This window comes from Phacochoerus africanus, chromosome 9, assembly GCF_016906955.1.
Source record: "Phacochoerus africanus isolate WHEZ1 chromosome 9, ROS_Pafr_v1, whole genome shotgun sequence".
Lineage (NCBI taxonomy): Eukaryota > Metazoa > Chordata > Mammalia > Artiodactyla > Suidae > Phacochoerus > Phacochoerus africanus.
The window spans coordinates 53953252-53977990 of record NC_062552.1 but is presented as its reverse complement, the minus strand read 5'-3'; the positions used below and the strand labels follow the sequence as shown (position 1 = coordinate 53977990).

Genomic DNA, 24739 nt, shown 5'->3' with positions numbered 1-24739 from the left:
AGAAATACAATTTGCCCCCTTTGGGATGTAATCAGGAAAGACTACTATAGTTGTTCGAAAAAGCACAGGTTTTCTTCAACTACTTTATAAGCTGCGTCTGCAACCTATACCACAGCTCACAGCAACACCAGTTCCTTAACCCACCAAGCAAGGCCAGGGATCAAACCCGCAACCTCATGGTTCCTAGTTGGATTTGTTTCCGCTGCGCCATGACGGGAACTCCTCCTTCATCTACTTAATAGTGCAAGAAATACTCTCTGGAGGCAACCAGCTCCTTTGGGCCTGCTATGAACACCCCCTGCAGCACTTCACAACCCACAGGCCCCAAATCCTGATTGACTAGACAATTATATGGGACTTTTCCCTGGCTAGCACAGCAGCTAAATATTTAATATTATCTACCTCTGAGGAGCTCAAAGCATTAACAATTTAATCCAACCATCACAATACTATGATGTCAGGAAGAAGGAACTAACCAATTAGATAAGATAAAGTAAGAACCCAAGAGCTAAATGGGTGCAAAATATTGTGCACAGAAAAAGCAAAGCTAAGGACTAAGTCACGCCAGTGTGAAATATCTCCTTCCAGATACTTTTTTTTTTTTTTTTGGTCTTCTTAGGGCCACACCCATGGCATATGGAGGTTCCCAGTCTAGGGGCTGAATCAAAGCTACAGAGCTATAGCAGTGGGCCTAAGCCACAGCCAAGTAACATGGGATCCGAGCCACATCTGTGACCTACACCACAGCTCACGGCAATGCCAGATCCTTAACCTGCTGAGTGAGGCCAGGGATTCGAACCCGTGTCCTCATGGATACTAGTCAGGTTCATTTCCGAGGCGCCATGACAGGAACTCCTTCCAAGTACTTGATCACATGTTAGTATTCAATATCATCAAATTATAACACTTACTGGCTGAACTTAGTAAATACATATCAGAGTAGGCTAGAAAATAAGATAAAGAGTTTATTTAGGGGGAAAATGTAAGTATTAAGAATGGCTGACTAGGAGTTTCCGCTGTAGTAATCAGCGGCATCTCTGCAGCACCAGAATGCATGTTAGATTTCCGGCCCAGCACAATGGATTAAGGGGTCCAGCACTGCTGCAGCTGTGGTGTACATTACAAATGTGCCTCCGATCTGATCCTTGGTGCAGCAACTCCTTAGGCCGAGGGGTGGCCAAAAAAACAAAGAAAGAAAGAAAGAAAAAAGAATGGCTAATAGGCTAATATGAGGAGCTATCCAAGAGAATTAAGCCAACTGATAACATTTAATAGCTATCTCATCTTTTTTAAAAATTAATTAATTAATTAATTAATTTTTTTTTTCTTTTTGTCTTTTCTGGGGCAGCACCCACGTCATATAAAGGTTCCCAGGCTAGGGGTCTAATCGGAGCTGTAGCTGCTGGCCCACATCAGAGCCACAGCAACATCGGGATCTGAGCCACCACTACCTACACCACAGCTCACGGCAACGCTGGATCGTTAACCCACTGAGCAAGGCCAGAGATTGAACCCGCAAACTCATGGTTCCTAGTCAGATTTGTTAACCACTAAGCCATGACAGGAACTCTGTATCTCATCTTTTAAATTAAAAAACAAACTTCACTATTTCTTCTTTCCTAACTCCTCTATTTAGGAAGAAAAAGTAAAACAAGAAATAGGTGAAAGGAAGTTTCCACAGTGGTGTTAAGTTTCCAGTGCTGTCTCTGAGGCGGTGTGGGTTCCATTCCTGGCCTGAGGCAGTGGGTTAAGGATCTGGTGTTGCCGAAGCTGTGGTGTAAGTTGCAGCTGTGGCTTGGATTCAATCCCTGGCCTGGGAACTTCCATAGGCTGTGGGTGTGGTCCCCTGCCCCCCGACCCAAAAGAATGTTCACAAGATGGAGATTCAATATATTAAACAAAGGGCTTTATATTATATTTATAAATTTACAAAATTACATAAAAGCAGATGGAGAAGGAAAGGAGGAATAAGAAAAGAGAGAAGTCAGCTGAACAATTCTTACGTCTATTCTTAAAGCTCAGGATTTTATTTATTAAAACAAGGTACAGATGAAAGAAACAAACAGCAGTGCAAAAACCAGCTTGAAAACATTCATTTACTACAAGAACCTGATCCATTTTGACTGTCACTTGGTCCCATAATTAAGAACAATGCTGCAACATGCAGCAGTCTGATGTAGGATCTCAGGTCCCAGACCAGGGATTGAACCCAGGGCCGTAGCAGTGAAAGTGCTGAGTCCTAACAACTAGACTACCAGAGAACTCCCTGTTAATCTTATTAAATCAAATGATTATTACTACCAGGTATTTTATGTCCCCCCGCCAGCAAAAAAGGAAATTGGAAACTTTGGAAGATTAATAGGATGTTATCTAAACAAGAGTGCAAATGGAAGGCACCTCAAATGTCAAAGTAAATGACCAATAACCTTAGATTACAAACAAACAAACAAACAAAAAACCCCATATACTTTAAAATATTCAGAATTCTGTTAAAAACTATTTTTAAAATTTAAGGAATCTATAATTGACATATCTGCCAATGAGCCTGCCCTGAAATAAGATAACTATTTTATTTTATTTTATTTTTTTTGTCTTTTCTAGGGCCGCACCCTTAGCACACGGAGGTTCCTAGGCTGGGGTCCAATCGGAGTTGTAGCCGCCAGCCTACACCACAGCCACAGCCACAGCCACAGCAGGATCTGAGCCATGTCTGCAACCTACACCATGGCTCACGGCAACACCGGATCCTTCACCCACTGAGCGAGGCCAGGGATAGAACCTGCAACCTCATGGCTCCTAGTCAGATTCATTAACCACTGAGCTATGACGGGAATTCCCAAGATAACTCTTTTAAAATAAAAAGCTCAATCTCAGGAATTCCCATTGTGGTCCAGCGGAAACGAATCCAACTAGTATTCATGAAGATGCAGGTTTGATCCCTGGCCGAGGCGTTGCTGTCAACTGTGGTGTATGGTGCAGATGCGGCTGGGATCCCACTTTGCTGTGGCAGGTACAGCTCTGATTCAACCCCTAGCCTGGGAACCTCCATATGCCGCAGGTGCAGCCCTAAAAAGCAAACAAAACAAAAACTCAATTTCAAAAGATCATGCATAAAAATGGGCAACTTCTGCCCCAAGCAGGTCTTGGGTTTAATTTGATTTTCTCTGATAAATTCAGGGGAAAGTTGTGAATTTGTTTATAACAGGCAATGCTGAGAACAAATAACACAAATCCACTTTGCGAATGTGGAAGACACTACGTACACTGAATAAACGTTCACGATTCTAAAAAAAAAAAAAAAAAAAGGGTGTTCCTTCCTAGTCAGTAAGAGAGTGCCATTTTAAAATTATACTCTTTCAGTACCCTGAAGTATGGGGAAAAAGCAGTCAGATCTTTATCAATGAAGACAAATTCTTCTAAACAAGAATGTTTACAGGGATTTTCAAAAGCAACAGCTGACAGTTCCTTCTTCCGTAAGTGGAGAAAACAAGCGACTTGAGAGGGTGGTAAGAATGAGGCAGTATTTATTTAGGGCTTCCTCGTGCTCAAGAACCTACATCACTCCATTGTTTCACTGCCCTCTGTATGTCTTCCAGGACACTCCCTTTTCCTTCATTTCTTTCTTTCCTTCCCTTCTAAAGTTTTCCTTAACCAGAAATATTGCAGATTTTGAAAGGAGGGGGTGAGGAGTATATAGTGGCGCAGGAAGGCATAAGCTGAGAACCCGGGGATCTCTCTCTCTCTCTCTTTGTCCTTTTATGGCCACACCCATGGCATATGGAGGTTCCCAGGCTAGGGGTTCAATTGGAGCTGCAGCCACCAGCCTTACGCCACAGCCACAGCAATGCCAGATCCAAGCAGAGTCTGAGACCTACACCAGAGTTCACGGCAACGCCAGATTCTTAACCCACTGATCGAGGCCAGGGATCAAACTCGTGTCCTCATGGATACTAGTCGGGTTTGTTACCGCTGAGCCACAACAGGACTCCAACCCAGGGAATCTTATAATTCATGTTCCTTAACTTCTTTCTCCTACAGGCAGGGTAACTGAGACCCAGAGAGGTGACATTTTTTGCTCATTGTTATGTCCCTTCTCCACCATAGGGGATTCTAAAGGTTTTTCATACATCTTTTTCAATTCTAAAATGCAAGAGACAATATTTACAAGAATAACATTAGATTTCAGAAAATTTTTTGGAATTCGAAAAAGTTCATTAAACTTATCCTTATTCTTATTTTGCCTGTGCGATTGCCTTAAAGGTTTGTTTTTGAAAGATTAGGGCTACCTCATCCATTATATCAGAAAATCCTATTTGGGATCAATCCTTATGTCATGTTTTTTCTGGAGCTATATACAGGGTTACTGACCTGGTTAGAAAGTAGAAGGGAACCAAGAAAAATCTCAAAAAAAAAACTTTAGGGAAATAAATGAATAAATAAGTATTAGTTTTCCAAATCTTTAGACATTTACAAAAATGGATTGGGGAGTTCCCTGGTGGCTCAGTGGGGTTAAGCATCTGACATTGTCGCTGCTGTGGTGTGGGTTTTGATCCCTGGCCCAGGAACCTTCACATGCCATGGGCATGGCCAAAAAAGAAGAAAAAAGATTGGAAGAAGGATCTAGAAGTGGAGACTCCCCCCATACACACCTTTTCTTACTTTCTTTTTCAATCTTGTCTTTTTAGGGCCACACCTGCAGCATATGGAGGTTCTCAGGGACTAGGGGTCAATTTAGAGCTGTAGCCACTAGCCTACGCCACAGCTACAGCCACACAAGATCCAAGCTGTGTCTGTGACCTACACCACAGCTCACGGCAATGCCGGATCCTTAACCCACTGAGGCCAGGGATCAAACCCACATCCTCATGGATGCTAGTCGGGTTTGTTAATCACTGAGTCATGACAGAAACTCCCACATACCTTTTTTTCTTAATTTTTAGGTTATCAAAATTAAATACTGCAAACACTAAAACATAAAAATATTTTAAAATAGAGACAATATAGTGAAGAGCACATACTTTTCATGAATCTTCAAGACTCGGTGAACTATAGGAATCTCTCTTCCTTCTATCCTAAAAACAACAATTTCTCCAACTCGTATGGGATCTTCAACTCGATTTGTTAGAAAGAGAAGATCACCTCTATGAAATGCAGGTTCCATGCTGCCACTGGGAATGAAAGAAGAACAGAATAGGAAATGAAGTCTCAGATTAAATTTACTCTCAAAGTTAGATATTCAACAAAACAATGGAAAGTATCATCTCTGGAATATGCTGAAAGAATTATCTAAACAAATGAGCTTAACAAATACATCAACATCAATGTGTATTATCCTCCAAACAGTTTCCACAGACTAATGAGTTATGCTAATAGTACACACACTAAAGGTTTCCTTCATTAACTAGTTCCTTTTCAAGCATTACTATTCAAAGGAGCTTAAATTTTGAAAAGGGCAATGTTACTAATTCTTTAACCTTTTAAAATTTCAAGCGACAAATGAAATACAATAGAATGAACTTTATAATCACTGTCCTTATTCTCACTTCATCTGAAAACGCTAAAGATATTCAAATATTCAAATGAGAACTGGATCTTTTTCTTTTGCCATTTATAAAGATAGAGACCAAAGATGACCTTATGGTATCAACCCAACCAGATGGAAAAACAGCTGCTCAAGTCAAAGAATAGTCAGCTACAGAGATAATACTTGTGCTATCAATTTATTTACTTACCCTAAAAAGAAAACCAAGAAAGAAAACCAAGACAAGAGCAGAGATTTTTGCCTAAGAATTTCAGAAACGAGGAAATAATTCAATTCCATGGTAGTCAGTGAAGAAAAAAGTCTGGAGTGTCTTCTCACCTTTCATCTGTTCTACCCTATACCAAGGTCTTCTGAAGTCCTAAGATGTTTGCACTTTAATGAAACTTTTCTTTCTGTGAAGAAGTTTCCCATCAGTATTGTTTTCAGAAACTCAAGCTCCAGTTTTCAAAATAACAATAAATTTAGCAAGAAAAAAATGGGTAGACAAGGAATAAAATCCAATACAGGAACAATAAGTCCGAACACTTCTGCTTGAAGACTCTAGTCCCTCTACATACATAAAGGTATATGGCAGTGGTTCCCAAACTCGGCTGCACACAAGAATCACCTAGAGGAGTTCCCGTGGTGGCGTAGTGGTTAACGAATCCGACTAGGAACCGTGAGGTTACGGGTTTGATCCCTGGCCTTGCTCAGTGGGTTAAGGATCTGGTGTTGCTGTGAGCTGTGGTGTAGGTTGCAGACGTGGCTTGGATCCCGCATTGCTGTGGCTCTGGTATAGGCTGGTGGCTACAGCTCTGATTGGACCCCTAGCCTGTGAACCTCCATATGCCGCTAGTGCGGCCCTAGAAAAGGCAAAAAGACAAAAAAAAAAAAAGAATCACCTAGGAAACTTAAAAATCCCCATGTCCAAATCATATCTCAAACCACTTCAGTCAGAATCCCTGGGGATGGGAAGCTGGCATCGGTATTTTGTAAAGATCCCAGGTGATTCTAATATATAGCAAAATTTGGGAATCACTAGAAATATAGATTTTTCAATACATGTTTATTCTTGAAATTTTTGTTAAGATTACTTGTGGGGCAGTTCCTACTGTGGCACAAGGGTATCGGCTGTGTCTTGGGGGTGCTGGAACACAGGTTCGATCCCTAGCCCAGCACAGTGGGTTAAGGATCTGGCATTGCTGCAGCTGTAGCTTAGGAGAGAACATGTGTTTGGCAAAAATGTTACCGAAGGTATTCTAGAATTGAAATTTTCATGTTTTTATTTTGGTTCAACGTTTTTATTTTTATTTTTTGCCTTTTTAGGGCCGCACTCTCCGAAGATGGAAGTTCCCAGGCTAGGGGTCAAATCAGAACTGTAGCCGTTGGCCTATGCCACAGCCACAGCAATGCCAGATCCAAGCCTTGTCTGCAACCTACGTCACAGCTCACGGTAATTCTGGATTCTTAACCCACTGAGCTAGGCCAGAGACTGAACCTGCATCCTCATGGATCCTAGTCAGATTTGTTTCCACCGAGCCACAATGGGAATTCAAATTCATTGTTTTTAAATCAATGACATCCTTTGTTCAAATAAAACCTTGCTTGAAAATTGTATAAATAAAATGGATAAAAGCTGAGTTGTTCTGGTTGACTGACTCATCTTTATGGAACACATTTGTAAAGTGTTAATTTAAGTGTTTGTGGTTTTTTTTTTTTTTTTTTTTTTAAATGGCTGCACCCATGGCATATGAAAGTCCCCGGACAAGGGGCTGAATCCGAGCTACAGCAGCAATCTATACTGCACATGCAGCAATTCGGGATCCTTTAATTAACTGTGCCAGACCAGGAATTGTACCTGCACCTCCACAGCTACCCAAGCTACTATAGTTGGATTCTTAATCCACTGTGCCATAGCAGAAACTCCATCTAAGTGTTTTTTTTGTTCGAATGATTGATTTTTGGTCTTTTTGCCATTTCTTGAGCCGCTCCCGTGGCATATGGAGGTTCCCAGGCTAGGGGTTGAATGGGAGCTGTAACCACCGGCCTACACCAGAGCCACAGCAACGTGGGATCCGAGCCGCATCTGCAACCTACACCACAGCTCACGGCAACACCAGATCCTTAACCCACTGAGCAAGGCCAGGGACCGAACCCACAACCTCATGGTTCCTAGTCGAATTTGTTAACCACTGCGCCACGATAGGAACTCCTGATTGATTTTTTTAACAATCTTCAGCACAAGTCTGTGATGTAGGTACTTTTATTATCCCAACTCTATAGATAGGGAGACTGAGGCTAAAATGGCCTAGAGTTAAAAATCAAAAAAGCGATGGCATTCTCTCTGGGGCACAGTAGGTTAGGGATCTGGCATTGTTACTGCTGAGGCTTGAGTCACTACCGTGGCACAGGTTCAATCCCTGGCCCAGGAACTTTCCCGTGTCATGGGCGTGGCCAGAAATTTTTTTTTTTAATGATAAAGGTGCATTTTGAACCAAGGGAATCAATTCTCACTATGCTGAACTGCCTCTGAAGCACTCAAGAATTTTAAGCAAGGAGTATCATCACCATATTTACACTTAAGAAATATCACTTCAGAAGCTATAGTGTATATATGGAGTTCCCATTATGGCTCAGTGATTAATGAACCTGACTAGTATTCATGAGGACTTGGGTTCAACCCCTGGCCTCGCTCAGTGGTTTAAGGATCCGGCATTGCCATGAGCTGAGGTGTAGGTTGCAGAAGCAGCTTGGATCAAGAGTTGCCATAGCTGTGCTGGAGACCGGCGGCTGTAGCTCTGATTCAATCCTGGGAACCTCCGTATGCCATGGGTTTGGCCCTAAAGAGACAAAAAAAAAAAAAAAGCAGCAGCTACAGAGTATATAGAAAACAGTCAAATATTTATTGAATTGATGAATAAACTAGAAAAGATCAGAAAGTAGACTGGGTGATCAAATGTCCAGGCTATTACTTATAATTAAATACTTGGCAACTACCTGGAGACAAGATAATGATAAGGGAAAAAGATTGAGAAAAAGATACATATACAGAATTACCTCAATTATGTAGGAAGTAATATACATGAAAAGAGACTAAAATGTTAATGGGGTTCTATCCCACAACTATGAGTGATTTAATCATCTAGATTTTTGTTTTGTTTTCAACATTTTATATAATGAAAATGTATTAACTTTTTTATGATTAAAAAAGTATTGTTTTGGAGTTCCCATTGTGGCACAGTGTGAATGAATCCAAATAACATCCATGAGGAGGCTGGCCTCACTCAGTGGGTCGGGGATCCAGTGTTGCCATGAGCTACAGTGTAGGTCGCAGACGTGGCTTGGGTCTGGAGTTAATGCGGCTGTGGCGTAGGCTGGCAGCTACAGCTCCAATTCGAGCCCTCGCCTGGGAACTTCCATATGCTGTGGGTGAAGTCCTAAAAAGCAAAAGCAAAAAAAAAAAGGACTTTTTTTTTTAAAGGTCACTACAACAGCCCAGTCATGAAATGATGAGGCCTTGAAAGAGAACAAGAGGTAAGACAGCTATTAAAAGGGCAGAATAGAGAGGGAAAATAACAAATCTGATGGCCAACTGGATATGACAGAAGTGGGGATGGGGAATGATTCCTAGGTTTTTAACACTGACAACTGAGCAGATGGCCACGACAGTCACAGAAATAGGAGGACGAACAGGTTTGTGGGAAAAGGAGATGAATTTCACTTTTATTAGAAAGAGTCTCAAGTGCCTGGTCAACATCCAGATAGAGATGTTAGTGTAGGATGAAAATAAGAGTGTAGAGGAGTTCCCATCGTGGCACAGTGGTTAACGAATCTGACTAGCATCCATGAGGACAAAGGTTCGATCCCTGGCCTCACTCAGTGGGTTAAGGATTCGGCATTGCTGTGAGCTGTGGTGTAGGCTGCAGATGTGGCTCGGATCCTGCGTTGTTGTGGCTGTGGCCTAGGCTGGCAGGTACAGCTCCGATTAGACCCCTAGTCTGGGAATCTCCATATGGCATGGGTGCAGCCCTAAAAAAAAAAAAAAAAAGAAAGAAAGAAAGAAAATAAGAGTGTAGACTCAAGGAATAAAGTTGGATGAGAAAAAAATATTAAGAATTCAGATACAGATGGCAATTAAAAACAGATAAAAGCAGGAGTTCCCACTATGGCACAGTACATTAAGAACCCGACTTCAACAACTCAGGTGGTTGCAGAGGCATGAATTCGATCTCCAGCCTGGTGCAGTGGGTTAAAGGATCCACTGATGCTGCAGCTGTGGTGTAGGTTGCAGCTGTGGCCTGGATTCAATCCTTGACCTGGGAACTTCTGTAGGCTGTGGGTGCTTGCCATTTAAAAAAAAAAAAAAAAAAAAAGATAAAAGCATGTGGTGAAAGGATCATTAAAGAAACAACCAGGAGAAACAAAAAATTAAATAAATTATTAGCAAACTTCTTACTATTATGTGATTAAACTATACATTTAAATTTAATACATCAATCATGACCAGTTTTATAATGTTATGTACAAATAATTTATATGTAAATTAAACTTACTTCAGCTTTATAAAGGGGAAAAAATCAGTTTTGAATGTTTCCTGAAAATTCAGTTAATAAAATAAATAATAAAAAAGTATTTGTCTTTACCCTCAATGGATTCATAAAAGTCCTAAAAATGGATACTCAGTTGGCCAGAGTCCTCTGAGATACATTTTACTCCAGGTAAAAATTATATTCCTTTGAAGTTTCACGAAATCACATAAATACTACTCAATCACATAAATTACCCTCTTCTAATGACTGCTCCTTCCAGTCTTGACCAGATTCTCTTCTAATATGACCTGGTCTCTTTTCATAACTCTGCATTGGCAATCAGAAAAGTTCAGTATACACATAACCTAGCTACCAAAGAACTTAACCAAACACCCTTTTTAAGTCCCAACTGACATTTTTAGGACCATCAAAGTGTTAAGCAGGTCCTTAGTCTAATCACCTATTCTTTGCATCATTCCCAGTTTAAAGGTCACTAGATTGTCCTTAAACATCTCCACTGATGGGAACTCAGTGTGAAATAATCCCAGAAGAATTTCCAAAAGAAGCCTCCCTGGGCCTTTTCTCTACATCTTTTCCCCACAGTGCCAATTAGTGTGGCTTCTCCTTCTGTTAGTGTTTGAACACTTCACAAATTGAAGCTCTCCGCTGAATTCAAGAATGTCTAGAAACTTAAAGGACCACATAATTTTAGAATTGGAAAGAACTTCTGACGTCACCTGGGTCTAGCCTTCATTTTATACGTGAGGCAACTATGGTTCAGTGAATAAGTGACTTGCCCAGGTTGTAGTTAGACAATGAATGAGCTATCGACCAAGGTCTCTATACTCCTAGAATAGTACATTAAATGCTTCCCCAACTGAAAAATTCCAGAATTTCACTGGATCTCTAAAACCACAGTTGCATTTGATTACTAATATACAGATTACTACAAACTCATACCTTAGGTCTGAGTATGAGTATGAGTAAGGTATGAGTATGAGTAAGGTATGAGTATGAGTAAGGTAGGAGTAAGACCTTGGAGACTCAGAGGTTCCAACTACTTTTTGCTGGAAGTAGTTCCTAGAATGACAATGAAAGAGTCAAATTCATCTTGCTAAGAGTAATGCACTATTATCTAGGCTCTAGGTGATGCTAATGATTTAATTTATTTTATATTTATACCCCATTATCTCCAGAAAAGATCTGGAATAGCTTACATAATAAAGCCCCAAATAGGACAGAACTACAATGATTCAATTAAATAACCGAGTGGTAATTCTCCAAAAATGAGTTGCTAAATTAGGTTTTTAAATCATTAAGTGTATGCGTACAAGGATAGGGAAGGAAGACAGTGGAGAAAAAATCAGCACATTTGTCACTTCAAGAGATGAAATTAATATATTCAAAATTCCTAAAGTCTATTTAGAAGTGAAATTTAAAGGTCAGCAGGAAACATGGAAATGATTAGTGATGCTTCTGTACTGACACTGAGAACATGCTGCAGAATTCTTAATTTGGGGGATGATATATAATCTAGTAAATTAACAACTTAATATCAGCCCTGAAATATCAAAGTTAAGAATGTAAGAAGACAGAAGAATTTCAGGAAAATAAATTACATGGAAACATTTTCTTAAAAGATGTGCCAAAAATAAAGCTCGCATAGTAAACATTTCATAGAAAAGTCATGAGCCCCTTGGGGGTCTGAATGGAAAGTACCTAGCAAGGTTGAGAATTTCTCATAACTGAGAGATAGTAACCAATTTTCTTCCAGGCTCTTTTCTGGGAAAGAGTCATTTCTAAAGGAATGATACATAGGTTATTCCAATATCTCAACTCCTCTCCTAACTAATGCATGCAATTCTGTGCCTTGAGAAGAAAAATTAATTGTTACCTGAGCACCACTACAATTGGACTTTCGCTTCCGGTTATGACCATTAATCCCTTCCAGATCATTAGTGCCGAGGAGACAATCATTCCAAAATTTAGGACTTGATAATAGAGCTGTAAGAATAAGAGAAAAGATGAGAGCCATAATTACCCCTCCCAGGAAAGCAAGTGAAAGCAGTATCAATTTAAAAGTACTATTAGGGCAGCTGAAGTTCTGAGATACTCTTTTTTTTTTTTTTTAATTTTTTAATTTTTATTTTTTTGCTTTTTGGGGCCACACTGGGGGCATATGGAAGTTCCCAGGCTAGGGGTCCAATTGGAGCTACAACTGCCGGCCTACACCACAGCTATAGCAACATCAGATTTGAGATGCATCTGCGACCTATACCACAGCTCACGGCAACGCCAGATCCTCAACACACTGAGTGAGTGAGTGAGGCCAGGGATCGAACCCGCCACCTCATGGTTCCTAGTCAGATTCGTTTCCACTGTGCCATGACAGGAACTCCTTAAGATATTCTTTAAAATACTGTAATAATTACACCAGCCTCCAAAACAGGCCTCTTTCTCTCAAAGTATCCTGCTTTGTTTTGTTTACTAAAACACATAACATTTATATGATAACATTGTTTTCAGAACTTTTGCCATAAATTACTTCATTTGGGCTTCACAACCATTCAGCTTAAACTCAATCACATCCACGATAAACACCAGCCAACAGCAACAGACTTCTGCTTCTAAACCTATCTAGTACTTTTCTACAATATTTGTCATTTGATAACTATGGGCTATTTAATGACATTTAACTCCATCCCTCATTTTATAACTTGGGAAATGGTCTCAGAGAAAGGAAATGACTTCATCAAAGTCATACTGCTTGTCAGTCACAGAGTAAGAACTTGGGGCCAGCTTTATGTCTTATTAAAGTTCCACTGCTTGACAAATTTTAAAATTGTATGACTTGAATAAGCAGATACGAGGCCAGAAAAACATTTCAAGTGAGAGAAATAATGTAAGCCAATTGTGTTGGACTAAGATTGGATCATTAATAAAAATAAGAGGTGACTGGACATTAGGGCAAACAGTTCAAGGAAGCAGAAGATGGTGCTGAAGAGTACTGGAAGAAATCTGAAGAAGAATGTTAATCTCAGATTATGGAAACTTGAATGGATGACCAAAAATGTGAACCTAAAAAGACATTCATGGAGTTCCTGTTGTGGTTCAGTGGGAACTGGAGGGCCTGGTGGGTCAGGGTTAAGGACCTGACATTGTCTCTGTGAGGATACAGGTTCGATTTGTGGCCTCAATCAGGGATTAAGGATCCAATGCTGCAGTAACCTGCAGCACAGGTTGCAGATGTGGTTTGTATCTGGTGTTGCAGGGGCTGTGGCATAGGTCTCAGCTGCAGCTTAGATGTGACGCCTGGACCAGGCCTTTCCATATGCCACAGGTGCAGCCATAAAAAGAAAAAGACATTCATAAAACATTTTTAAGTGAAAAAAAGAAGTTTCAAAAATATATACAAGTTCATCCCTCTTATTATTATTTTTTTTTGTCTTCTTCTTTTTTTTTTTTTTTTGCTATTTCTTTGGGCCGCTCCTGAGGCATATGGAGGTTCCTAGGCTAGGGGTCAAATCGGAGCTGTAGCCACTGGCCTACGCCAGAGCCACAGCAACGCAGGATCCGAGCCTCGTCTGCAACCTACACCACAGCTCACGGCAACGCCGGATCGTTAACCCACTGAGCAAGGGCAGGGACCGAACCCGCAACCTCATGGTTCCTAGTCGGATTCGTTAACCACTGCGCCACGACGGGAACTCCTAATCCCTCTTATTTTAAAAAAATATATGTGCATGTGGACATTCTATAAGACAACTGTTTTAGTCTTTAAAAATTCAATGTCCGAGAGCTCCCATGGTGGCTCAATGGTCAAAACCAGACTAACATCCATGAGGTTTCAGGTTCGATCCCTAGCCTTGCTAAGTGGGTTAAGGATCCAGTGTTGCTGTGAGCTGTGGTATAGGTTGCAGTCTTGTTTGGACCCTGTGTTGCTGTGGCTGTGGCTTAGGCTGGCAGCTGCAGCTCTAATTGGACCCCAAGCCAGGGAACTTTCACATGCTGTGGGTACGGCCCTAAAAAGACAAAAAGAAAAAAATTCAACGCCATGAAAATAAAATGGGAGACTATTCTAGATTAAAAAGAACTAGAGACATAATAAGCAAATGTAATGCATAAACTTTGATTGGATCTTGGTTCAAAAGAAAAAGATGCATATAAGAAAAAAATCCTAAATATAAAAGACATTTTATGGTCAACTGGGGAAACTTAAATATGACAAATGATACTAGCAAATTAGTGTTAATTTTTATAGACGTGATAATGGTATCCTGATATGTCGGACACTGTTCTTATTCCTAAGAAGTGCATGCCTGGCAGTAATTAGCTAGTAGCAGTAGTTAGGGAGTGAACTGTCATAACTTGTTTTGAACTATTCAGAAAAAAAATTATATATATATACATAAATGCACACAGAAAGACTATGAAAAAAATGTTAAAAATTGATAAATCTATGATCGCTTACAGGTGTTTACTATTCTTTCAAGTTTCTTTTTTTTCCTGCTTTTTAGGGCTGCACCTGCAGCAAATGAAAGTACCCAGGCTAGGGGTCAAATCAGAGTTGCAGCTGCGGGCCTACACCAAAGCCACCACAGCAACACCAGACCGAAGCCATGTCTGCAAACCACACTACAATTCATGGCAATTCTGGATCCTTGACCCACTGAGAAGGGTCAGGGGCTGAACCCTTGTCCTCATGGATACTAGTTGGCTTCATTACCATGAGCCGCAATGGGGACTCACTCAAGCATTCTTTTTTTTTTTTAAATCAGCTTTATTGAAGTATACTTGATAAATAAAAATTTAAGATATTTAAGGAGTTCCATTGTTCCATCTATTATCTATTATGATGAGGATGTTAGCTCTCTTAAATGATTTTCTATCTTCTCCCTTCAATTAATCTGTTTTTCCTGCATATTTAAAACATTTTTCAGGTTGCATATTATTATAAATGTATAATCTCTGGAAGCATATGCAAGAAACTGGGAACAGTGGCTGCCTTTGAGACGAGGAACTAGAAGTCAAAGTGGAAGGAAAATACTTTCCAATATGTATGCTTCAGGTTTTTAAAGCTTTTACTAAGTACAAGTATCACCTATTCAAAAATAAGTTGTTTAGGTTTTTTTCTTAAGTCCATGTTAATGGCCAGAAAATATACCTCCAGTGAAGCATGACATACTCTATCAAGACAGTTAATGTCATCCACAAAAGAAGAAAATATGGACACTTTCTAACAAACACTGAGAAGCATTTACTATTCTTTGAGTAATATAAAAATATGAGCATATGATATAATATAGTAATATGATGTGTGACCTGAAACCAGTTTGACACTCTCATTTATGGTGAAAAAACTGAGGCACAGACAGGCTAAGTGATGCACTCATGGCTGCACAGCTATTGGTAGGCAGAATAGCAGCTGCTAGAACTCAGGTCTCTGAAATGCCATCTCAAGAGGGCAGCTTTTTAAAAGACAAAAAAAAAAAAAGATATTTTTATTCCAAAGACAAATTTAAAGTAGGGTGGGAGAGACTAAAAGCAGGAAAACTAGTTTCTTAAAAGTGATTATGGGAGTTCCCGTCGTGGCGCAGTGGTTAACGAATCCGACTAGGAACCATGAGGTTGCGGGTTCAGTCCCTGCCCTTGCTCAGTGGGTTAACGATCCGGCGTTGCCGTGAGCTGTGGTGTAGGTTGCAGACGTGGTTCAGATCCCGCGTTGCTGTGGCTCTGGCGTAGGCCGGTGGCTACAGCTCCGATTTGACCCCTAGCCTGGGAACTTCCATATGCCGCAGGAGCGGCCCAAGAAATAGCAAAAAAGACAAAAAAAAAAGTGATTATGGTCAAGGAGTTCCCGTCGTGGCTCAGCGGAAACAAATCTGACTAGTATCCATGAGTATGCAGGTTCAATCCCTGGCCCCGCTCGGTGGGTTCAGGATTCAGCGTTGCCGTAAACTGTAGTGTAGGTCGCAGACACAGCTCGGATCTGACGTTGCTGTGGCTGTGGTGTAGGCTGGGGGCTGCAGCTCTTGATTCAACCCCTGGTCTGGGAACCTCATATGCTGCAGGTGTGGCCCTAAAAAGACAAAAAAAAAAAGTTATTATAGTCAACAGTGGATCAGCAGTCAGGAATTCAGCTAAAGGCTCTATTTTCCAAACTCTCCAGGCTAAAAAAGCCACCTATAGTACTGGTGAGGACAGTAGATTATGGGTCACAATCCAGAATCACTGAAGGAAGGGCTGTGGGATTCCAGAAAAACTAAAAAACACAGTTTCATGATTCCTCATTTAAAATCCTTGGGGGTCAGAAATGCTTCAGAATTCAGAATTGGCCAGATTTTGAAAAGTTTTAATACTCAAACATGCCATGTATTATGTAACATCCCTAGCAGGCAATATCCATCCCATAATCAAACATATTAGTATTTCTGCAGAGAAACACAAAAAATTCACACTGAAAACTAAAAATAGCTAAGTGTTGTATGTAACTGAATCACTTTGTGTTATAGCAGAAATTATCACAGCATTGTAAATCAACTATACTTCAATAAAACCTTAAAAAATGAAAAAAAAAAAAAGCAAGCAACTGTCAACCGGTTCACATCTGTTTCATTGAGGAAAATCTTCCCATTTTCAGAAGGGGACAGATGCAGCATTGCCAGAACAGTGGGCTATCTAATAAAAATAACTTTCTCTCTCTCTTGTTTGTTCGTTCGTTCTTTCTTCCTTTTCTTTTTTTTTTTGCCATTTCTTGGGCCGCTTCCGTGGCATATGGAGGTTCCCAGGCTAGGAGTCGAATCGGAGCTGTAGCTGCCAGCCTACACCAGAGCCACAGCAACACAGGATCCGAGCCGTGTCTTCGACCTACACCACAGTTCACGGCAACGATGGATCCTAACCCACTGAGCAAGGCCAGGGATCGAACCCGCAACCTCATGGTTCCTAGTTGGATTCGTTAACCACTGAGCCACAATGGGAACTCCTCGTTTGTTCTTTCTTTCTTTCAAGGGCCAAGCCTATAGCATACGGATGTTCCCAGGCTAGGGGTCAAATCAGAGCTGCAGCTACATCACAGGCGTGGCCTACATCACAGCCACAGTAAAGCTGGATCTGTGCCCCATCTGTGACCTATGCTGCAACCTGCAGCAATGCCATATCCTTAACCCACTGAGCGAGGCCAGGGATTGAACCTGAATTCTCAGGGATACTAGCCAAGTTCTCAACTCTCTGAACCACCACGCGAACCCCAAAATGACTGCCCTTTAAAAGAAAAATCAAAAACTTAAAAAATTCTGCTTTTCTGTGTCCCTGGCAAGGAGGTCACTGTAATTACCCTTCTTTTTTCCTCAGACATGTAATACTGTTTTTCACTACAGAACGATTATTGTGATCTCATCAAGATCCTCCTCATCATTCTTAATAGGGAAGGTGGTTAAAAGTCCCTCACTATGTATAATTGGTATATGTTTCCGACAAGGTGACTGCACACTGCCAAGTTGGTCTGTGAGCCAAAACCTAGACAGAAGCACACTATTTACAAAAATACATATTCTGAGCTAAAGTTCGAAAATGTCATACTCTTCTCTCTTTTATCCCCTTTTTCCTGCCAAAAATCTAAAATCTTTACTTAAAAGACAAACATTGCCAACTTCCTTCACCACTATATCTGAATGCTAGTGAATCTATGGGAAAAACAGTGAGTTTTTTGGTATTGGCAGAAAGAAGGTGGCAGCTACCTAACCATCTCATACCATGTGGCTACGTCGAGCTAACTAAGATATTGTGACATATGTAGAATAACAACTGCCGACTTGAACAGCCTCGTTATTTTTTCTAAGAATTGACTGGAACATTACGTTCTTCAGTGTACAAGGTGTAACTAGAAAAGAATGTTATTAAGCCAACCAAAGTTCTATGCAATATTTCTTGGTAGGTATGGTATGGCTATCTGTGTAAGCCATTTTTCTTTTGAACTTTCAGGAAACAGTATGTGGATACTTCCCCCAAAAGGTCTGTGACTAAAATAATCCACATGACAGTTTAAAAAACACAGTAATAAATAATAAGAATTTAAGAAAAACCTACAAAAGAAAATTCAGCAAAATAAACGCTGATACGTAATTTTTTGGCCACACCCACGGCATATAGAAGTTCCTGGGCCAGGGATTGAACCTGTACCAGAGCAGTGACCTGAGGCACAACAGTCACAATGCAGAGTCCTTAACTGCTAGGCCACCAGGGAACCCCAGTAATTTTAAATATTATTACCTAACAAGCCATAACCTAGAAGTTTTATACTGTGTGTTTATCTATTACAGTTATGAAATATATCATTATATTTCCTATTCTTTTTCTTTTTCTGGCTGGATCTGTAACATATAGAAGTTCCTGGTTCAAAGACAGCCATAGCTGTGACCTATGCTGCAGCTGTGGCAATACCAGATCCTTTAACCCACTGCACCGGTCTGGGGATCAAACCTGCGCCTGTGCAGTGACCCAAGCTGCTGCAGTCAGATTCTTAACCCAGTGCACCATGGTGGGAACTCCTATATTTCCTGTCCTTGTCAGCAATATTTGAAGCTCCACATGTAGAGTATTTTTAGAGAAGTCAAACTTCTAGCAATCTCAAGCAAAAACAGAAGTCACCATGGAAGAAAAGTGTCTTTGCGCTACAAAAGAGTAATGGGCCCAAGTCTTAAATTCCACTTATCCTAAGACCTCAAACTAAAAGACTCATTAACTCATAACAATTCCCCTGCATTCTAACTCACAGAAGAAGGAGTGACTAGAAGCCGGGGTATTAGAAGCATATACACTGACAGAAGCCACAAGTAAAACTGATGGTGTTGGAAAAGCTGAAGTGTATTCAGAATTAGACACTGTTATTATGATCCAATACAGTCACTGATAGTCCCAGCGAGAATCTTAAATAATAATTTTCATTTAAAAAAAAAATCTGTTAAATCTTGACAAATGAAAATGTATCTACATAACACATGTACAGTAGTTTTCTTCATAATAGCCTCTAACTGGGAAAAAAACTGTCCATCAATAGGTGAATAGATTATAACATTTCCAAACAATGGAAAACTACTCAGGAATAGAAAAAGAATGAACTATTAACACACACAACATAGATGAATCTCAAAAATATCCCAGTTTGGGCCAAGTTGGAGTAACAGGGACCAAATGTACCCTCCTGCCTAAGATAACTAAAGCACTGAACAAAATACATGGAACAAAGATTTTCAGACAATGGACATGTGACTCTGTCCACATAACACAGGACTATGATTAGAAAGCAGAAATAAGGTGAGCCCTACAATGGCCCCAACTTATAGATCAGAGAGCTTCAGGCCACAGGGCAAAGGGGAAATGCAGCCAGAAAGAGCCTAGATGTCTCCTTTTTTTTTTTTTGTCTTTTTGCCTTTTCTAGGGCTGCTCCCTTCAGCATATGGCGGTCCCCAGGTTAGGGGTCTAATCAGAGCTGTAGCCGCCGGCCTACGCCACAGCCATAGCAATGCAGGATCTGAGCCGCGTCTGCAATCTACACCACAGCTCAAGGCAATGCCAAATCCTTAACCCACTAAGCAAGGCCAGGGATCAAACCCACAACCTCATGGTTCCTAGTTGGATTTGTTAACCACTGAGCCACAACGGGAACGCCAATGTCTCCTTGACTTGAGGATAAAGAACTGGGAGTGAAGGTAGCTTAGATTGTTTGGCAGTATAGAAACGAAAAACTACACTAAGATCAACAGAGGGTCTCTCCTCAAGTCTTCAGCTGAGTGAAGATCAGCAATAATCAGCATATGCATTTGAGGGAAGTACCAAGGATGGAAAAAGAACCACCTTTTAAGGAGTAGATGAAACAATTCTCAAAGCTTCTCTGGGACAGAATAATTTGTTTCCACCATCCAGAATGGAAATCTTCATAACACATGGGCTTTGGACAAAGTACTCAAAAGTTACTGTTTAGCTGTGGTACAAAAGTAGCCAGACTGCAAGCTGCTCTGGAGCTGCCTAACAAAGCCTTTTTTAAAAGCCTTGAAAGGATTAAACTATTTCCAAGTACCTTGACTTTATCTCAGAATAAAGCTCAAAAATACTTATGCAAATACAAAAATATCCAGCACCTAAAAAGGTAATATTCACAAGGTATGGCAACCAATAAAAAATTACCAGACATACCAAGAGGCAAAAAACTATGATCCATAATGAGGAGAAAAACAGAAGGGGAAAGACTGAGTACATTAAATAGAGATTTGGATGATAGAAAATAATATCCAAGACCTAAATCATAACTGTAAAGACAAAAAATAAAATGTTGGGACATGAAAACCACTCAGGGTGAAATAACAGCAGATTAGACACGACAGAAGAAAAGTTTAGTGAACCTGAAGTCACAGCAATAAAAACTATTTTAATGAAAAATAAATTTAAAAAAAAGACTAAATAAAAGAGAATGGAGCATCACTGAGCTGAGGAATAGCATTAAGCAGCCTAACATCCATGTGACTGGATTCATCGGGAGGAAGGGGACGACAAAAAAGCTTGAAGAGGAGTTCCCACTGTGGCTCAGCACATTAAAAATCCGACTAGTATGCACGAGGACGTGGTTTCGGTCCCTGGCCCTGCTCAGTGGGTTAAGGATCCAGCACTGCTGTAAACTGCGATCTAAATTGCAGACAAGGTTCGGATTTGGCGTTGCTATGGTATGGGCTGGCAGCTACAGCTCTGATTCGACCCCTAGTGTGGGAACTTCCATATCCTGTGGGTATAGCACAAAAGAAAAAACTGTAAAAGAGAAAACTGTAAAAGCAGTGAGATTAAAAAAGACATTATGGGAGTTTCCATTGCAGCTCAGCAGTTAATGACTCTGACTATCATCATGAGGAAGCAGGTTCGATCCCTAGCCTCGCTCCTAGTGCATCGGGGATCTGGTGTTGCCAGACATGGCTCAGATCCTGCATTGCTGTGGCTGTGGCATAGGCCAGCAGCTATAGCTCCAATTCGACCACTAGCCTGGGAACCTCCATGTGCCATGAGCACTGCCCTAAAAAAAATAAATAAAATAAATAAATAAAGACATTATGGGAGTTCCCTCATGACTTAGAAGGTTAAGGATCTGGTATTGTTACTGTTGTGGTTCTGCGGCTCTGGTTAAAGCTGTGGTGCAGAGATTTGACCACTGGCCCAGGAATTTCCACATGCCAGAGTACAGCCAAAAAAAAAAAAAAAAGGCATTATATAAAGAGGAATAAATACGTTAGCAGACTTCTCTTTGAAAATAACATAAACCAGAAGACACTGGAGCAATACTGTCAAAGTACTAAAAGAAAAACTATCAACCTAAAATTCTATACCCTGAGAAATTTTCTTCAAAGATGAAGGCAAAATAAAATCTTCACAAACACACAAAAACTAAATTCATCATGAGCAGCTACACTACAAAAAATAGAAACTACAAATAGTCTATGTCAGTAAATATAAAACACATTTTTCTCATTAAAATATTTAAGGATAATTGACTATTTAAAGCAAGAATAACAAAATAAGATGTTGTGATAACATGTGTAAAAGTAAAATGTATGACAATAATATAAAGGCCAAGAGAGAGGAAATAGAAATATATTATTTAATGTTTTCATACTATACATAAAGTCACCTATCATAACTTGAAGGTAGGCTGCAGTAAGTTAAAAATACATATGTTAAACTTTAAAGTAACCTAAAGAGTTCCCACCATGGCGCAGCAGAAACTAATGTGACTAGGAACCATAGGATTGTGGGTTCGATCCATGGTGTAGGTTGCAGATGCGGCTTGGATCCGGCATTGCTGTGGCTCTGGCGTAGGCCGGCAGCAATAGCTCCGATTAGATCCCTAGCCTGGGAACCTCCATATGCCACGGGTGCGGCCCTAAAAGAGCAAAAGACAAAAACAAAACAAAACAAAACAAAAAAGCAAACTTAGCTTCAAAACACAGAAAGCAAATACTGACAGAAATAGAAGTAGAAATAGACAAATCCACAGTTATAGTCAGAAATTTCAATACCTCTCTCTCAATAATTGATACACCAAGAAAACAAACAAACAAAAATAAGCACAAAGATTTGAACAACGCTACCAACCAGCTTGACCTAACTGATATTTACAGAACATTCTGCCCAACAACAGCAGATACACACTCCTTTTAAGTACACATAGAACGTTTACCAAGACAGACCATATTTAAGACCACAAGTCTCAATAAATAAAAAAGGATTTGAATTATGCAAAGTGTATTTTCCAATCACAACAGAATGAAAACAGAAATCAGTAACAGAAAGATACCTGAAAATTTCCCCAAATGTTTATGTATTTATTTTGTTTGTATGGAGGTGCCCAGGCTAGGGCAACAGCTGCCAGCCCACACCACAGCTCCAGCAGGATCCAAGCCACGTCTGTGACCTACACCACAGCTCATGGCATCGCCAAATCCTTAACCCACTGAGTGAGGCCAAGGATCGAATCTGCAACCTCATGGCTTCTAGCTGGATTCGTTTCCACTGCGCCACGACGGGAACTCCCCCTCCCCCCCCCCACCCCAGAATGTTTATTAATCAAATAATGGACTTCTAAATCACCCATGGTAAAAAAAAGAAATCAAAATAGAATGAACACAACATATCAAAATTTGTGGAATGCACCTAAAGTAGTATGCAGAGGGAATTTTATAGTAGTAAAGTCCTATTTTAGGAAAAACAGAAAGGTCTCAAATTATACATTGTGTTTTTGTTTACATGCAGTTCAAAATATTTTGTAATTTCCCTTATAATTCTCCTTTGACCCATGGGTTATTTAGAAATGCACTGTTTAATTTCCAAATATTTGTGGATTCCCCAAATTAAGTTTCTACCTTAAAACACCAGGAAAATCATATGAAATCCAAAGTAACTCATTGAAAAGAAATAGTAAAAATAGAAATGGAAATAAATCAAACAGAAGATGGGAAAATAAAAAAAACCATCAAACCAAAAGTTGGTTCTTTGAGAAGATCCATTAGCTAAACTAATCAGGAAAAAAGATATAAATTACTGATGTCAGGAAGAAATGAGAGGTGACATCACTAGAGTAAAACGTATTAATCTATATTAATACACAAATATCAAAAGAATAATGAAGAATTGTGAATACCTTTATACCAATATATCATCAAGTCCTTGAGATACGTAAGCTACCAAATCTCAAAGAGGAAGAAATAGATAACCTGAACAGACCTATTAAAGAAATTGAATTTATGGTTTAAAAATCTTCCCATAAAGAAAAACTTCAGACTCAGACAGTAATCACTGGTAAATTCCATGAGCATTTAAAGAAAAAAAAAAATCCTAACAATTCTATGTCAACTCTTTCAGAAACGTGCAAAAGAAGGAATACATCTCAATTCACTCTGTGAGGCTAGCATTACTGATAGCCAAACCAAAGATGTTACAAGAAAACTACACGGATATAGATATAAAAATTACTCCCAACATTTTAGCAAATGCTCAGACCCAACAATATATACACACCATGAACAAGTTGGATTTAGCTCAGGATAAAAAGTTAAGAGACTTCAATATCCTCTTTTCAATAGCTGACAGAATGAGACAGAAAATCAGCAAGGATATAGAAAACCTGAGTACCCTCAACCAACTAAATATCTATAGACCACTCCACTCAACACAGCGGAATGCACATTCTTTTCAAAAACACATAAAACATTTTCCAGAGACCAGGCTCTCGGCATATTTAAAACGGTGCCTCTATGTTTAAAAGACTGTAATTATGCAAACTATGCTCTCCAACTGCAGTAGAATTAAATTAGAAATCAACACTGGGGAGTTCCCATTATGGCTCAGCAGTAACAAACCCAACTGGTATCCTTGAGGATGCAGGTTCAATCTCTGGCCACGCTCAGTGGGTTAAGGATCTGGCGTTGCTGTGAGCTCTGGTGTAGGTTACAGAAGAGGCTTGGATCTGGTGTTGCTCTGGCTTTGGTGCAGGCCAGCGGCTGCAGCTTGGATTCAACCCCTAGCCTAAGAACTTCCTTATGCTGTATGTGCAGTCCTAAAAAGAAAAAAAAAAAGAAAGAAAGAAAGAGGAGTTCCCGTCGTGGCTCAGTGGTTAACGAACCACTGAGGTTGTGGGTTCGATCCCTGGACTCACTCAGTGGGTTAAGGATCTGGCGTTGCTATGAACTGTGGTATAGGTTGCAGACGCAGCTCAGATCCCGAGTTGCTGTGGCTCCGATCAGACCCCCAGCCTGGGAACCTCCATATGCCGCAGGCGCAGGCCTAAAAAGACAAAAAGAAAAAGAAAAAAAGAAAGAAAGAAAGGAACAAGGAAATCAACACTGGAAAGAAATTTGAAAAATCCACAAATACTTAGAAATTAAACAACACTCCCGCCCCAAACAACCCATGGGTCAAAGAGTAAATCACAAGGGAAATTACAAAATTTTTTGAGCTGAATGTAAACAAAATCACAACATATCAAAATTTCTAGAATGTTGACGTTCCTATCGTGGCACAGTGGAAATGAATCTGACTAGGAACCATGAGGTTGCAGATTCGATCCCTGGCCTTGCTCAGTGGGTTAAGGATCTAGCATGGCCATAAGCCATGTAGGTCACAGACGCAGCTCAGATCTGTTGTTGCTGTG

The 24739-nt window shown here is 40.1% G+C and overlaps 1 protein-coding gene across 1 annotated transcript in view; it reads right to left on the bottom strand.

Annotated features, from left to right (window-relative positions):
- Nucleotides 1–24739, bottom strand: part of SEC11A (SEC11 homolog A, signal peptidase complex subunit) — a 46552-nt gene that overhangs the window by 9973 nt on the left and 11840 nt on the right. Inside the window, exons 2-3 of the mRNA XM_047795926.1 lie at nt 11945–12054; nt 5019–5168 (exon numbers count right to left, since the gene is read on the bottom strand). Of these exons, the coding sequence (XP_047651882.1) occupies nt 5019–5168; nt 11945–12054 (260 nt within the window). The remainder of the gene's footprint in view (nt 1–5018; nt 5169–11944; nt 12055–24739) is intronic.